This window comes from Elephas maximus, chromosome 10 (genome assembly GCF_024166365.1).
Source record: "Elephas maximus indicus isolate mEleMax1 chromosome 10, mEleMax1 primary haplotype, whole genome shotgun sequence".
In the NCBI taxonomy this organism is placed as follows: Eukaryota; Metazoa; Chordata; class Mammalia; order Proboscidea; family Elephantidae; genus Elephas; species Elephas maximus.
The window spans coordinates 12,158,495-12,175,240 of record NC_064828.1 but is presented as its reverse complement, the minus strand read 5'-3'; the positions used below and the strand labels follow the sequence as shown (position 1 = coordinate 12,175,240).

The window sequence follows — 16,746 nt, the reverse complement described above, 5'->3', positions numbered from 1 at the left end:
TGCTCGTTCCAAAGAAAGGTGATCCAACAGAATGCAGAAATTATCAGACATTATCATTAATATTCACACACAAGTAAAATTTTGCTGAAGATCATTCAAAAGCGGCTATAGCAGTACATCGACAGGGAACTGCCAGAAAATCAAGCCAGATTCAGAAGAGGATGTGGAACGAGGGATGTCATTGCTGATGTTAGATGGATCTTAGCTGAAAGCAGAGAATACCAGTAAAATGTTTACATGTTTTACTAACTATGCAAAGGCATTCGACTGTGTGGATCACACCAAATTATGGATAACATTCCAAAGAATGGGAATTCCAGAACACTTATTTGCGCTCATGAGAAACTTCTACTTAGATCAAGAGGCAGTCGTTCAAACAGCACAAGGGGATACAGTGTGGCTTAAAATCAGGAAAGCTGTGCCTCAGGGTTGTATCCTTTTACCATACTTATTCAGTTTGTATGCTGAGCAAATAACCTGCGAAGCTGGACTATATGCAGAAGAACATGGCATCAGGATTGGAGGAAGACTCATTAACAACCTGGGATATGCAGATGACTTGGCTTACTGTATAAATAGCATGGGGGTGGTGTCTGACCTCTTCTCTTTTCACAAGGAAGAGGGAGAATCAAGATCAACAGCCCAAGGCTGATTCCTATGAGGCGGAGGTCAGACACGCCTCCTCTCTCCACCATATTTACCAATTCTGACACCAACGGTCCCTCCCACAGCACTCTTTACTTCTCTGCTGGGTTCGCTAATTCATTGCAATGGCCATACAGAACTCACAGACCATACTCATGATTAGGGGTTTATTAGGGAAGTAACAGTTACAATTCAGGCTCAGGAACACTTAGGATACAGTTCTTCCATGAGGACAGACTCTTCCCAGCTGTGCTTGAAAGCGAGCCTCTGCCTGACCCTTGGCCTCTGCCCAAAGGCACTCAGCTTTCTCTCTCCGTGGGCTGGGAAACCCACCACGCCATCTTCGGCTGCTGGGCCACTGCCACCACTTTCTGCTACCACTTCTTGCCATCTTCAGGGTTACAGCTCCTTCTCTCTGTCTCATGGGACCAGGAGCTTCTCAGCACAGGAATCCCAGGTCCAAAGGACGCACTGTCTGCTCCTGGCTGTTCTTCCTTGGTGGTGGTGGGATCTTCTCTTTCCTGCCTCTGGGATGGCTCATTTCAAACCCAGAGGGATAGCAAAACTGACCAATCCCTTCGGTGGGCGACAATTACCCTATCACACAGTCCTGCCCAATCACTTAGGTTGGAGTTACGAGACCATGGCTAGAAAGGCCACAAGAAAGTGATCCATTGTACCACACTTATTGAAAGTGAAGAAGACTTGAAGCACTTACTGACAAAGATCAAAGGCTACAGCCTTCAGTACAGATTACACCTTAATGTAAAGAAAACAAAAAATCCTCACAACTGGACCAATAAGCAGATAATGATAAATGAAAAAAAATATTGAAATTGTCAAGGATTTCATTTTACTTGGATCAACAATCAATGCCCTTGGAAGCAGCAGTCAAGAAATCAAAGCAGTGTATTGGGCAAATCTGCTGCAAAAGACCTATTTAAAGTCTCAAAAAGCAAAGATGTCACCTTGAGGACTAAGGTGTGCCTGACCCAAGTCATGGTATTTTCAGTCGCCTCATATGCATGTGAAAGCTGGACAATGAATAATGAAGACTGAAGAAGAATTGATGCATTTGAACTATGGCTCTGGCAACGAATACTGAACATACTGTGGACTGCCAGAAGAATGGACAAATCTGTTTTGGAAGAAGTACAGTCAGAATGCTCCTTAAAAGTGGGGATAGCATGACTTTGACTTATGTACTTTGGACATGTTATCAGGAGAGACCAGTCCCTGGAGGGCATAATGCTTGGTAAAGTAGAGGATCTGCAAAAAAAGAGGAAGGCCCTTAATGAGACGGGTTGACACAGTGGCTACAACAATGGGCTGAAACGTAGCAATGATTGTGAGGATGGCACAGGACTGGGCAGTGTTTCATTCTGTTGTGCTTAGGGTCACTATGAATCAGAATTGACTCACTGGCACCTAACAATATAAAAACCAGGGACCTTTGCTGCAGAGAGTTCTCAAACCTGCCAGGCAAGACTTTCAGAGTGAATTTGGCTCAGCTATACAAAAATCTTTGAAGTTCCTATTCATCTGACCCTATTGTAGGATGGAGGTAGGCACGGAGGTTTTTTCTCATCCTCAGGTGATACCGGATGAGATAGGAAACATCGATCGAGCTGTCTGCCTGCCACAGAATCTGATCCCGCAATAATCCGTTTATCAGGGATCTATCCCGCTAGCACACTGCAGTTTTCCCTTCAGGATTTAAAGTCTCCAGTATTTCCCAGCTTGACTTTCAGTGTCATTCCTTGGTACTTCCCAAGTACATCCACTGGATCGTTGGAGTCAATTCTCAACACCCAACATAAGCAGAAACAGACCTTTCCCAAAACATCCACAGAAGGCCACATCATAGGTGTCTTAGTTGTCTAAACCCAGTGCTGTCGAGTCGATTCCGACTCATAGTGACCCTATAGGACAGAGTAGAACCGCCCCATAGAGTCTCCAAGGAGCGCCTGGTGGATTTGAACTGCCAACCTTTTGGTTAGCAGCCGTAGCACGTCTAGTGCTGCTGTATCAGAAATACCACAAGTGGGTGGCCTTAACAAACAGAAATTTATCTTCTTACAGTTTAGGAGGCTGGAAGTCTGAAGTCAAGGCACTGGCTCTAGGGGAAGGCTCTCTCTCTCTGTAGGCTCTGGGGGAAGGTCCTTTGTTCTTTGGTGATCTTCATGTGTTGGCGTCTATCTTCCCCCATTTGCTCACTTGCTTGTTTAATCTCTTTTATATCTCAAATTAGATTGACTTAAGATACACCCCACACCAATACTGTCTCATTAACAGAAAAAAGAAAACCCATACCCAAATGGGATTATAACCACAGGTATAGGGGTTAGGATTTACAACACTTACTTTGGGGGGGGGGCACAATTCTATCCATAACAATAAAAACCAAAAAAAAAAAAAAAAACACCAAACCCATTGCCATTAAGCAGATTCTGACTCATAGCAATCCCATGGGACAGGGTAGAACTGCCCCATAGGGTTTCCAAGGAGCGCCTAGGGGATTGGAACTGTCAACCTTTTGGTTAGCCGTAGCTCTTAACCACTATGCCACCAGGGTTTCCTATCCATAACAATAGGTATAAGAAAAAATGGTTTTGATTACTTAGTTATTCTAGATCCCCTTGAGGATGGCCAGTTTGAGATGAAGCACTCAGACGCCTCTTGAAGGAAAGCAGCTCGGTTAGTTCCACCTACTAAGGATGTGAGCAAGGAAAACGCGTGGAAATAGCATTCAGAGGCAGTAAGGTGGTGTTCTGCAACAATTCCTTGCCTATAAGAGGTGCTTCCAAATTAGAGGCTCTACGAGGTCACGGTCCTCTTCCCTGCTCTCTTGAACAGGTGTCAGGGGCTGGGAGGGGAGTGCTCAGGCTCACCTGGTTATTTCTTCTTTCAGGGCTGCAGGGTCTGCAGGGTAAAACTTCACACGGAAACACATGGTGAACGGAGGCTGGGCTGCAGAGAAAAAGACGTGCTGGTCAGGAAGAGTCTCCACCAGGAGGTGACTGGGTCTCCTGCTCTGGGATACACAGGTCTCTGAACCATCAGAAGAAAATCCTTGTATGTTTAGGGCCAACTGATACTCTGAGGAGTGGAAAACTATACGTGAAGACCAAGACTTACAATATGTGGGCGGTTTTAACCCACCCTCCCCAGGCGTGAGGCTTCAGTCTTTTCGTGGAGAATACTTACACCTCAACTGCTTCACAACAGACTTTGTAAACTCCAACCAATGCTGAAACAGAGAACACAGAACAAGAAAACCCTAATGAGAAGAAATCCAATATGACTTGTTTTATCCAATTTAAATCGCTGGACAGATCGTAGCCCAGGGCGTAAGCAGCCCCAAAGCTTGTAAAATGTAGGTTTGGAGAGTAAGATGTGATATGATTTTTTGAAATACACTCTCAGTGGAACCAGCTGTGAAAGGGGGAACAGCTCTGGCTTCAGACACCGTTTCTGGGCTTCCCTGGAAACGCCCCCTTTCGAAGCAGGGTGCCGAAGTTCTGAGCCAGGTTTCTGCCATGTCAGTAGGCATAGTGTGTGCACATATGTGTGATGGGGACAAAGCCCCATGTGGCCTGAGCAGGGAAATGCTGACTTTAATGGGTAGTGGTTGTTTGTGTTATGCACTATTTTTGGCAGTGGGGTGAGCACAGAGGATACTGGTAGCAGTTCTAGAAAGTACTGACAGTTGAACCATCAGAAATGGGGAAAAGGCAGGTCAGGATGGCTGGGGTATATTGTTTTTGTTTGAATGGCACAGATTGCTAGCCCTTGTGTTAGAGAACAGGTACTCAGGATTCCTTGACCTGCAAACCAAAACCAAACCAAACTCATTGCCGTTCAGTCAGTTCCGACTTATAGCAACCCTATAGGACAGAGTAGGACTGCTCCATAGGGTTTCCAAGGAGCCACTGGTGGATTCAAAATGTTGACCTTTCAGTTAGCAGCCGAGCTCTTAATCACTGTGCCACCAGGTTGTAGCCAATGTTTAGGATTGGTAAACAGGAAGCATCCTGTTTCCCTTGGTTTTTCACAGAGGCAGGGCACAGTGGCACACATTTCCCCCACAGCACTTACGCGTGAGCAAAGGAAGCAATGAAGTCATCTACAGCTGTTTCCCATTTCTACACGGATCCTTATAAAAATTCATTATTGATATTTGTGGCTTTTATGCTAATAAAGAAACTTGCCAATTTGCAGAGAGCTAGAATTGCTGTGATTTGGGGTTTGGTTATCTGGAAATTGCTTAGGGCCATGAGATGTAAGTTCTGTGAGGGCAGAAAACTTGTCTGTCATGTTTACACTGTATCCCCTGTGCCTGACAGGGTGCATTATGCAGCTGTTGGGTGGATGACGGGCCTGGGTCCACGCTTTCCTCCTTTCTGGTTACTTCCATTTAGTGTAATGTCTTGGCAGAGTCCTCTCTGCAGGAAGGCAGCCAGGGCCGTGCAGGCAGCATCCTGGCTTCTCTTGCCTCCCAGCTCTCACCTTCTGGGCTGGGCGTGGGTCATGCAGTTAATGGACCCACTAAGAGCCAGCTCTTCTATCAGCTCCACATGGATAATCTGGGCTGACACTCTGCTCTCTTGCTTCCTCTGATCTGAGTTCCCACGAGGCTGGCAACTCATTATAGCCACTCAATGTGGTTAAGAGGTCCTTCTCACATTACAAGGCCCACTGAGGCTCAGCTTCACAGGGGAGCAAAGGCAAGAGATGAAATTGCACAGAAAGAACTGGGGCTCCAGGCAGCGTGGTGAAGGCGGAGGAGGCCTGTCTGTTCAGAGCACACAGGAATTGCATACAGTGAGGAGAATGTAGCAAGTATCCCAGGCACAGTAAACTGAAGGCCCCTAGACATCACACTGACAGATTAAAAGAACCAAAGGAAGATAGAAACTAAGGGGAACCACTGTGAGCTGCATTATCGGCAGAAGGCAGCAGGCAGCAGGCAGAAGAAGCTGAATGACAAAAGGCTACTCTCCTTGGCAACAGTGGACAGGAGACTTCAGTTTTAGTTTGCACAGCAAGAGCTCAAGAAAGGGTTGATCTGGAGGAGATTAGGAAGCGGGTGGGAAGGGAGTGCTGTTACAGCTCATTTCAGGGATTTTAAGGGTCTGGTAGAGAAATCCTGACAGGATCCCAAAAATAACATGGTGGTAGCCAGAGTTACGTATTGCAGCTCTCTGGCTCATTCTGGGTCCCAGAATCACTAACAAACTGATAATATGGGGAGGAGGGGTCAGGAGAGGAGAAAAAGAAGATTCAGGGAGAGGAGAAAAAAAAAAAAACGATTCAGAGAGAGGAGTTTCCCTCTTTATTTGGGTGAATGTGGCACCACCTTCAGTCTCTGGGGGTTTGAAGGGATGTGGAGAGAGGCTGAGAGCATTTCAGGCTCTGGGCCTGAACTGGGAATGGTGGGGGTGGGGGGGTGGGAGAAGCTCCCCAGGAGGGAAAGGAGGGTTCCTAGACACCATGAGGGTTCACAGACACCACGAGGAGTCCTGCAGAGTAAGCAGTGACTCGGGCATCGGTGTATGCCTGGGCTCAGACTACCTGGTGGCTGAAGGGAAGAGGTTTATTTTAGGGGAGGTGGGGAGTTTCCCTTCTCCATCTCTGCCAGGAATCGGTGGATCCAGGATGACTCCTTTAAAGGTCCACCTCGCCTCAACCCTCAGGACCCTCTCAATTTTTGCTCTCCTTCACCCCCTCCCTCGAGGCACCAAATCATACACGTCAGAGGCTCCCAGACATGAGTTCAGCATGGAATCCCAGCAGCCACTTAGCCTGGGCAAGTTGCTTAACCTATTTCTCATCTGGAAAATGGACATTATAATTGTGGATACCCATCTCATTTATGGTAAGAATTAAATAACATGTGAAGTTCTTTGACTGGCACAACTCAGTGCTCAATAAATACCAGCTGGAAGAGTTAGCCTGTGCTGGGTGCAGAGCCTGGCACACACTCCATATACGTTTACTTCTTCCCTTCCTGTTTCCTGATCTTACTCCGTCTCCTCTCCTTTGATCTGTTAGCCCTACATACTTTCTTACTCTCTTCAAGCACATTCTGACCTAACAATAATGAACAGGACATATTTAACCTTTTTTAATTCAAACACTACCCCCTTTGGGAGATGAAGAGATCTGGAGGTAACTGGCCTTCTTCTTAAGCACAGACATCTCAGACCAAAACAAAACCAAACAAAATGACAGGTAAAAATAGCCCATCATTACATAGTGAGTGGGCCCTGCAACATGTCGGGACCTGCGGTGGCATGGTATGCTACTTTTGGACCTGTGTGTGTTTGTACTGTGGTCCAGAGCTAAGGAGTGTTTATGCCAAGACAGTGAAGCCTTCACAGGGTGAGGGCCTGACTCCTGAGGTTAAGCTCTGAATGCGAGTAAGTGCCAGTTTAAGGCCTCAGGCTTACTTATAATCCTGTCCTCCCTTTGTGCTTTGAATATTGACTTACCCGCTGCTTATCCGGGTCCACAAAGCGGATCCCAAAATAGTCTTTCTCAAGTAGGTTCAGGTGGTGGCAAAGAAGGTCAAACAGGTACTGGCCTTTGGCATCTCTCTGCAAAGAAAGAAAACTCCACTGAGAAATGAGCGGGCTTGTTTTAATAGTCACTGAAAATTGTGTGTCATGGTTGCATATGGATATGAAAGGGACACGTGTCCATAACAATGTCCTCCATACTGTGATGCATTAGATTTGGGGTTCTCTGAGGCTTCAAGCACTTAAAAGAGCCTGAGCACCCTTCCCCCTCACAAAGATGTCAGAGAACTCAGAGTAGAGTAAGAAAAGCCCAGTTCCACCCATACACACAAAGCTTTCCTAAACTAATGAGTGTGAAGAATGACGGTGTGGAGTCCGGCAGCAATTCCACCGAGTCCAGTCAGCTCTGTCTGTAAAGTATACATAGCCTGAATCCACCCACTTCTCCCCATCTCCATTCCAATCCCATACGTCAGTCACCATCAGCGCTTGACTGGACCACTGCCAGAACCTTCTAGCTGGTTCCCTGCTTCCCCTGTTGCCCCTTACAATCCATTCTCCACACAGCAGCCAGAGCCATCACAAAAGTTTGTACACATTATTTTTTGAATAAGTAGTACAGGCACATATTCAAACAGTATGAAAGGATATACAGTGAAAATTCTCCCTCCTGCTCTAATCGTCCTACGTTCCAGCTTCCCTCCCCAGAAGCAAGTCCTCTTGCCGAAATCTTGTATATTCTTTATGTGATATTCAATACACGGGCAAACCTATACTGTATTTTTACGCAAATAACATGTGCCTTCTTTTTTTTCTACATTTGTTTACCGGCCACACCCTGCCCCATGAGGCATCCTCACAAGTGCACTCATGCCAGGCCTCTTCCACATGGTGCTGTAAAAAAATTTAGCATAGTATGCTTATGAAAATACCTCAGGGGGTGTGGCCGGCAAACAAATGCAAAAGGCATGCTTTATTTGTGTAAAAATATGGTATGCATACATAAAACAAAACAAACCAGTTGCCCTGAGTTGATTCCAATTCGTGGAGATACCGTGTGTTTTAGAGTAGAACTGCACTACATAGGGTTTTCAATGGCTGTGATCTTTCTAAAGCAGATCACCAGGCCTTTCCCCCAAGGCACCTCTGAGGGGATTTGAACAGCCAACCTTTCGGTTAGCAGCCAAGAGCTTAACTGTTTGCACCATCCAGAAACTCCACATACATATACATCTCCTCTTTTTAAAATACAAATGATAGAATGTTATATATACTATTGTTACCTGTCCCCTCTACCCCCGCCCCACCGCAGCCCCCACTTAGCATATCTTACAAATTCCCCTATAAAAAAGCAGGACATAATAGATACGACTGCTGCATTCCATTCTAAGCCGATCCATTGCCACTGAGTTGATTCCGACTCAGAGCGACCTTATAGGGTTTCCAAGGCTGTGACTCTTTACAGAAGCAGACATGCCACATCTTTCTCCCACAGAGCGGCTGGTAGATTCGAACCACCACCCTTTGGGTTAGCGGCCAAACAATCACTGCACCACCAAGGCTCCTTGCATACTATTCGAATTAACCTAAATTTCTTTACCCAGCTCCACGTTGATGGAATTTGTTTCTAATATTGCTATTACAAGCCACGCAGCAGTGAACACCCAGGGACGTTTAATTACGTTACTGCTCCTGCTTAACACCCTCGGTGGCTTCCCTAAGTCTGACTGTGGCCTCCATGGCCTTCACGTCCTGGCTCCTGCCTCCTCTCTGACCTCATCCCAAATCATTTTCCTCACTACACTCTGGCCATGGTCTTTCTGTTCCTGAACACCCCAGGCTTTTCTGCCTCTGGGCCTTTGCGTTTGTTCCCTCTACCTGAAATACTCTTCTTCTAGTTCTTCCCACAGCCAGTTCCTTCTATCCTTGAGGTCTCAGCTCAAATGTTCCCTCTGCAGGGAGGTCTTTCCCTTATAGAATGGCCTTTTCCTGCTTATTTTCTTCACAGCATGTATCGTTGTTGTTGTGAGGTGCCGTTGAGTCGGTTCTGACTCGTAGTGACCCTATGTGTGACAGAACAAAATGTTGCCTGGTCCTGCGCCATTCTCACAATCGTTGCTATGTTTGAGCCCGTTGTTGCAACCACTATGTTAATCCATCTCATTGGGGGTCTTCCTCTTTTTTGCTGACCCTCTACTTTACCACGCATGATGTCCTTCTCCAGGGATTGATCCCTCCGATAACATGTCCAAAGTATGTGAGATGAAGTCTTGCCATCCTTCCTTCTAAAGATCATTCTGGCTGTACTTCTTCCAAGCCAGATTTATTCATTCTTCTGGAAGTCCATGGTATATTCAATGTTCTTCACCAACACCATAATTCAAATGCATCAGTTCTTCCTCAGCCTTCCTTATTCATTGTCCAGCTTTCACATGCATATGAGATGATTGAAAATACCATGGCTTGAGTCAGGCACACCTTAATCTTCAAAGTGTTATCTTTGCTTTTTTTTTTTATTAACTTTTATTGAGCTTCAAGTGAACGTTTACAAATCAAGTCAGACTGTCACATATAAGTTTATATACACCTTACTCTGTACTCCCACTTGCTCTCCCCCTAATGAGTCAGCCCTTCCAGTCTCTCCTTTCGTGACAATTTTGCCAGCTTCCAACTCTCTCTATCCTCCCATTCCCCTTCCAGACAGGAGATGCCAACACAGTCTCAAGTGTCCACCTGATATAATTAGCTCGCTCTTTTTTTTTTTCATCAGCATCTCTCTCCTACCTACTGTCCAGTCCCTTTCATGTCTGATGAGTTGTCTTCGGGAATGGTTCCTGTCCTGGGCCAACAGAAGGTTTGGGGACCATGGCCGCCGGGATTCCTCTAGTCTCAGTCAGACCATTAAGTATGGTCTTTTTATGAGAATTTGGGGTCTGCATCCCACTGATCTCCTGCTCCCTCAGGGGTTCTCTGTTGTGCTCCCTGTCAGGGCAGTCATCGATTGTGGCCAGGCATGAACTATTTCTTCTGGTCTCAGGATGACGTAGGTCTCTGGTTCATGTGGCCCTTTCTGTCTCTTGGGCTCTTAGTTATCGTGTGACCTTGGTGTTCTTCATTCTCCTTTGATCCAGGTGGGTTGAGACCAATTGATGCATCTTAGTTGGCTGCTTGTTAGCATTTAAGACTCCAGACGCCACATTTCAAAGTGGGATGCAGAATGTTTTCATAATAGAATTATTTTGCCAATTGACTTAGAAGTCCCCTTAAACCATGGTCCCCAAACCCCCGCCATTGCTCCGCTGACCTTTGAAGCATTCAGTTTATCCCGGAAATTTCTTTGCTTTTGGTCCAGTCCAGTTGAGCTGACCTTCCGTGTATTGAGTATTGTCCTTCCCTTCACCTAAAGCAGTTCTTAGCTACTAATTAATCAGTAAAAAACCCTCTCCCACGCTCCCTCCCTCCCCCGCTCGTAACCACAAAAGTATGTGCTCTCAGTTTATACTATTTCTCAAGATCTTATAATAGTGGTGTTATATAATATTTGTCCTTTTGCCTCTGACTAATTTCACTCAGCATAATGCCTTCCAGGTTCCTCCATGTTATGAAATGTTTCACAGATTCCTCACTGTTCTTTATTGACGGGTAGTATTCCATTGTGTGAATATACCACAATTTATTTAACCATTCATCCGTTGATGGACACCTTGGTTGCTTCCAGCTTTTTGCTATTGTAAACAGAGCTGCAATAAACATGGGTGTGCATATATCTGTTTGTGTGAAGGCTCTTGTATCTCTAGGGTATGTTCCCAGGAGTGGGATTTCAGGGTTGTATGGTAGTTCTATTTCTAACTGTTTAAGATAACGCCAGATAGATTTCCAAAGTGGTTGTACCATGTTACATTCCCACCAGCAGTGTATAAGAGTTCCAATCTCTCCGCAGCCTCTCCAACATTTATTATTTTGTGTTTTTTGGATTAATGCCAGCTTTGTTGGAGTGAGATGGAATCTCACCGTAGTTTTAATTTGCATTTCTCTAATGGCTAATGATCAAGAGCATTTTCTCATGTATCTGTTAGCTGCCTGAATATCTTCTTTAGTGAAGTGTGTGTTCATACCTTTGCCCAGTTCTTGATTGGGTTGTTTGTCTTTTTGTGGTTGAGTTTTGACAGAATCATATAGATTTTAGAGATCAGGTCCTGGTCGGAGATGTCATAGCTGAAAATTCTTTCCCAGTCTGTAGGTGGTCTTTTTACTCTTTTGGTGAAGTCTTTAGATGAGCATAGGTGTTTGATTTTTAGGAGCTCCCAGTTATCTGGTTTCTCTTCGTCATTTTTGGTAATGTTTTGTATTCTGTTTATGCCTTGTATTAGGGCTCCTAAGGTTGTCCCTATTTTTTCTTCCATGACCTTTATCGTGTTAGTCTTTATGTTTAGGTCTTTGATCCACTTGGAGTTAGTTTTTGTGCATGGTGTGAGGTATGGGTCCTGTTTCATTTTTTTGCAAATGGATAACCAGTTATGCCACATCTCTGCTTTTTAATACTTTCAGTAGGTCTTTGGAGGTTTGCCCAATGCAATATGTATTGCATGTATAAAAATATGTAATTATCTTGATATATTTGTTTACTTATTAATTTATTGCCTGTTCTCTTTCTTGACCTGTAATTTCCATGAGGGCAGGAACCTTCCTCAGAACTTAGCACAGGGCTTGGGACATGGCAGGTAGGTCTCTGTAATTATTTGCTGAATACATAAGTGATTGAATGAATAGAAGGTAGAGGGTTGGCTAAAAGTTTTCACAGAATGTTAGGAATCTCGGCTGTTCCTAACCATAACCTTCTCCTCCTGAGACCTGCCTAGGTACAAAAATGAGCTGGGAAGAGAATGACTTGCAGGAAACTGTCAGAACATCTGGAGGTCTGCAAGCTCTGTCCCCAGGGGTCTCTGCAGCTCTGCTCAGATGGCTGAGCCCGGGGGGTCCCTGTCTAACCCTGCATCCAAATTGAGATTGCTTTACACGATTAAAAGTATCTCACATTGTGCTGAGATCCGGGTCATGGGTGATCACAGGAGGGCAGGGCGCTGCTCCAAGAACAGGCGGGCCTTTTCTTTACCACCTTTATGAGCTCTTTACATCACACCTCTGCTTGCTACCCTGTACTACTCAGGGAAAACCCAGATGGGGCACCAAATCACTCAGCAAGTATCATAAGAAGCTTCTCCTTGCAGAATTTGAAGGATGATAGAACAGTTCAACTAAGGAAGGCAGCACCATGTGGGCACCTCCCCTCCAACCTTGGAGTCCTCCCACGTCACAGAAAGAAAATGGAAGCATGGCTTTTCTCTTGCAGTTGTTGTGTGAAAAAACAAAAACAAACCACACACATCCATCACACATTCCCTATACTTATAAAGGAGCCCTGGTGGTGCAGTGGCTAAGCATTTGGCTGCTAGCCAAAAGTTTGGGAGTTCGAATCCACCAGCCACTCCTTGGAAACCCTATAGGGCAGTTCTACTTTGTCCTATAGGGCTGCTATGAGTCGGAATCAATTTAACAGCAAAGGGTTTGGTTTTGATTTTGTACCTGTAAAAAAGGACCTGCTATTTCTTGTCATTTCTCAGCATCTGTTGAAATGCCCTGCTCTCTACCGTGAAGTACCCTCAGGTTCCTATTTACCTGTGGTAGAGGCATCGTTCTGAGCTACAAGGCTCTTGCATGGATGAATGAACAGAAACATCTCTCTTTTCTGTTTCTCTAGGGCTAGAGGTGGGGTTTGGTTTGGTTTTTGGTTTGGGGGTGGGGTGAGGAGGAGATAGGAACAGAGGCCCTCCTCGTAGCAGAATTCCATGAAGTTTAAATTCCCAGCAGAGATGTAAAGGCAGAAGCATCTCAGAGCGCTGCCAGGCAGGTTTCACAGAGTGTCGCGGCATGCCCCTCCCTCGGGGGCTCACACCTGGGCAGGGTTCACAGAGTGTCGCAGCATGCCCCTACCTCAGGGGCTCACACCTGTGGCTGGTGGAGTGGCCTGAGGCAGCCTTCGGGGAGAAGTCACTGGCAGCTGAACCATCATAGTAGGCTCCCTACAAGTAGCTTTTTACAACTTCCTTTCTTTGTGGGTCCCTCTGTACTTCCAGATGCCAAATTTGTTGTGTCCTAAGGCTGTATCCTTCCTCTCCATGGTTCCCTGCCCTAAATCCGGGTGTTTCTGGAATATTCTGTGGCAGCCAGTCTTCTCATTTGGTGGGATGGCAAAGCCAAGCGACTTCCATCTTCTCTTTCTTTTGCCTGAGGGTTAGCTTGGCGCTATGGCTAAACTCTGTTTTGTGCTGAGTGCTGTGCCATTGATTCTACTGGAGAACAGGCACTTGTGCCGACAGGTAATTACCGTTTAGTCACAAAGTCAGAGCTCCAGGCCTGAGGACGTTTGTCTTCAGGACCAGTGAGCTGAGGCAGAGTGCCCAAATCCTTACCCTCCAGCTAAATCTGAGGTTATTCTCGTCCCAAAGACATTACTGGGTCAAAATTACTAAGCACCCACTTAAAACATAAATTTCTACTTTATAAACCACAACAGTACCTACACGTATTTGAAAATAATAGTGCTTATAAAGGCAACCCATTTATTCTCTCTATATGGTGCAGAGAGTGATCCATGGGCCCCTTAGAATCATTCTGCCACTCCGAGGTTGGGAAAATCCCCATTCTCGCTCCTCCATGGAACGCTTGTTTCTGGTTCTCTATGGCTTCCCTAGTTTTTAGGGAAAGGACTAGGGCATCAAGCCGTAAACAAGCTTGGGCTAGTGACCTGAACCCTTCAAGGTTAACTGCAGTTTCTGCCTCATAATTAGTATCTTTGACCAGGAGAGGAGTTTTTTTCACTTTAACCCGTTATCGGGTCCATCCCAGTGGCTCTGGCATGATGGAGGGGGGTTAACATGTATAAAGTTCCCCCTCATTAGGCTTCACCTTGTTCAGCCCTGCTACCTGGGTGGCAGGAGGATTTTAAGAGGAAACTCAATGAGGCTTGAAGAGGTTGCACCTCACTCAAGGTCACAGGGCAAGACTTTCTCAGCTCCTGGGCAACATGCTCTTAGGTGGGAGCGGGCTGTGGTCTCACAGCCCTTGCAGGAGACAGAAGTGAGATGGAGGGAGGAGTAGAAAGTGAGCACCTGAGCCCCAGAGCACAAGAGTCCAGGGGTGGAAGACAGCCACGCCAAGATGGGCCTGGAGGAGAGGGGGAGAGCTGACCAAGTTGTCCTCAGAAGTCTGACGGGGAGGGACTGGCAACAGGGATGGGACAGCACCTCAAGTTCCATTCTAGTTTAATGTCATATTTAACTTACTGTAGATCAAAGTCTTCCTTGTTTTCCTTACCAGCGTCCTCTTAAGAGTATGTGCATGCCAATGTCTGCTGGGTTCAGGAGCAAAAGCCATGTCGAAACACTTTAATGTCACAGAGGAAGAGCTACATTAGCTCTGCTTCTCAGGGCATGGCCTAAGTGAGCCAGCAAAGTGTGAATCAATTACTGGGTGCAGTTCCTGCCCCCGTGTTCACACACCACACCCAGCAAGTGTGGTGTGAGTTTTTGAGGCAGGGGAAGGATTAGGGGCGCAAGTGCTAACAGCAGGGCCCCTTCCACACTCATTTACATTTTCTTTGAAGGCAAGGAAGCCCTGCGGAGCTCCTGGCCCAGGAACTCACTTTTCTTGCTTAATCTTAAACCAACACACTGTCCTGGAGCTGCTGAGGCTGCAACAGAAGAGCTGCCAGCTTGCCTGGGGAGAGGACCAGGGAGCTCATCCCAGGGGGAAGGCAGAGACCTCTGTCTGCAAGCCACACTGTTCTGTAGCAGCCTCCACAAACGCAGCAGGGCCCAGGCTGGACCCTGCTCTCAGAGGAGAAGAATCCTGTCTCAGCAGCAGGGCTGAGAGGGATGGGACCCACGCAGGCACTTGGTATTCAGACTGCAGCGCCAGGAGGCTGCCTTGGGGCCAGGTGGCCATGTAGCTCCTGGGGTAGCCCTAGACCCTGCATGAAGGGAATCAGAGTTTGTGGGTGGGGGGACCCCTGCTTAGCTAGACTCCTGCAGCCACTGATCTCGCCTGGTCCTTAATAAATGCAGCGACTTGTCTGCCCAGCAACCCCCATTCTACATACAAGTGGAGGGAGCGCGGTGACTTTCATGATGCCACACAGAAATCTGTAGGTTCAGATGCCTACACTCCGGGGAGCCCTTTAGGAAGTCCTTGCTTGGGTCAGAGCACCGGCTTAGTTCAGTGCCACATGGTATTGCATGAGAGGATGTCTACGTGTGATGGGATGTCACACTCGATCTGGAACATGGAGGTCACTGTGTGCAAGCAAATGTCACAGGAGGGAGGACTAAGTGCTCTGTCAGCACAGATGGCCTGAGCCAGACTCAACACGGGCAGTTAAGACCCTCTGAGCAGAGCCTTCAAAGCCATGGTCGTGCAGCTTGTAAGAGCAGGGCTGATGGATGAGGGGGCTAGGCTTATTGAGACATCGATGATGATGTGCAGAGCGCCAAGGGGTCTCCATTCCGTGGGATTCCTGTACGCAGTGAGTCTCAGGGAAGAAAATGGCAGAGCTGGACTTGAAGAAAGACAGCCTACTTGTCCGTCTGTTCCATGGTGAAACCGCTGACAGGAAGGAGACTTTTAGAAGTATCACCGTTTCTTGCTATTGACTGAATACATTTTGGTTGTATTTTTCTAGCCAGTGCTGAATATCGCAATGGACTAGCCACGTAACAGCTGCAGAACCACTGAAAACTCAGCCAGGCTTGTTACAAAAAAACTCTTTACTTTGTATTTGTGTGAAGCTTCTTCTCTCTCTCTCTCTCTCTCACACACACACACACCTGCCACCTCATACAATGTTGCTTCATAACTTGTGAAGAAAGTCTACAATTTTTTTGGCAAATGAACTTTCCCTTGTCTGCAGTTTGACAACTCACTTTACTGCCTCCCCCTTTTTATAAAAACGGCAAACGTCCATGCTATTTGGCAAATGTGGGAATTTCTGGGGTTGCAGAGAGTAGCTTGGGTGGCCAGGGTCAGGAGAACTATGGCAAGCTCAGCCTCCTCTTTGGTTCTCATAACTGTGTAGCTAGTCTCCCACTTCTCTCCCCCTCAGCACTTTCCATAATTGTTGAATAAAAAGGCAGAAATTGTTTATTGGCCCGTACCAGCATATATGATGGGCTCTGAGCTGGACACATCCCATACGTGAAAGACGCCAGTATTTCTGAGTCCTGGCACCATTTCCCTTCCAGCTATCCTATCTGGTCACTCATGTTTCCTTAAGGCTGATGGGGAGGCAGGGGGAGCAGAAAGCGGGAGGGATCTGGGAAGGCAAGTGCATCGAGGAAGAAGGTGGAACTTAGTCTGAGATTCAGTTTCCTTATCTGTAAAACAGGGTTCATGCTACATCTGTCAAGGGATTACTGTGAGGCTCAAAACAGAACTAATGTATGTAAAACTCCTGTGTATTTTCCTTACCAACTTCCTCCATCTCTGCTAACCTTTTCTTCCTTTAAGCTGAATAGACTTGAACCAG

The 16,746-nt window shown here is 46.4% G+C and overlaps 1 protein-coding gene across 1 annotated transcript in view; it reads right to left on the bottom strand.

Annotated features, from left to right (window-relative positions):
- FRMD5 (FERM domain containing 5) overlaps positions 1-16,746 on the bottom strand; it is a 342,105-nt gene that overhangs the window by 52,456 nt on the left and 272,903 nt on the right. The window contains exons 2-4 of the mRNA XM_049897682.1: positions 7,140-7,244; positions 3,853-3,895; positions 3,537-3,615 (exon numbers count right to left, since the gene is read on the bottom strand). Of these exons, the coding sequence (XP_049753639.1) occupies positions 3,537-3,615; positions 3,853-3,895; positions 7,140-7,244 (227 nt within the window). The remainder of the gene's footprint in view (positions 1-3,536; positions 3,616-3,852; positions 3,896-7,139; positions 7,245-16,746) is intronic.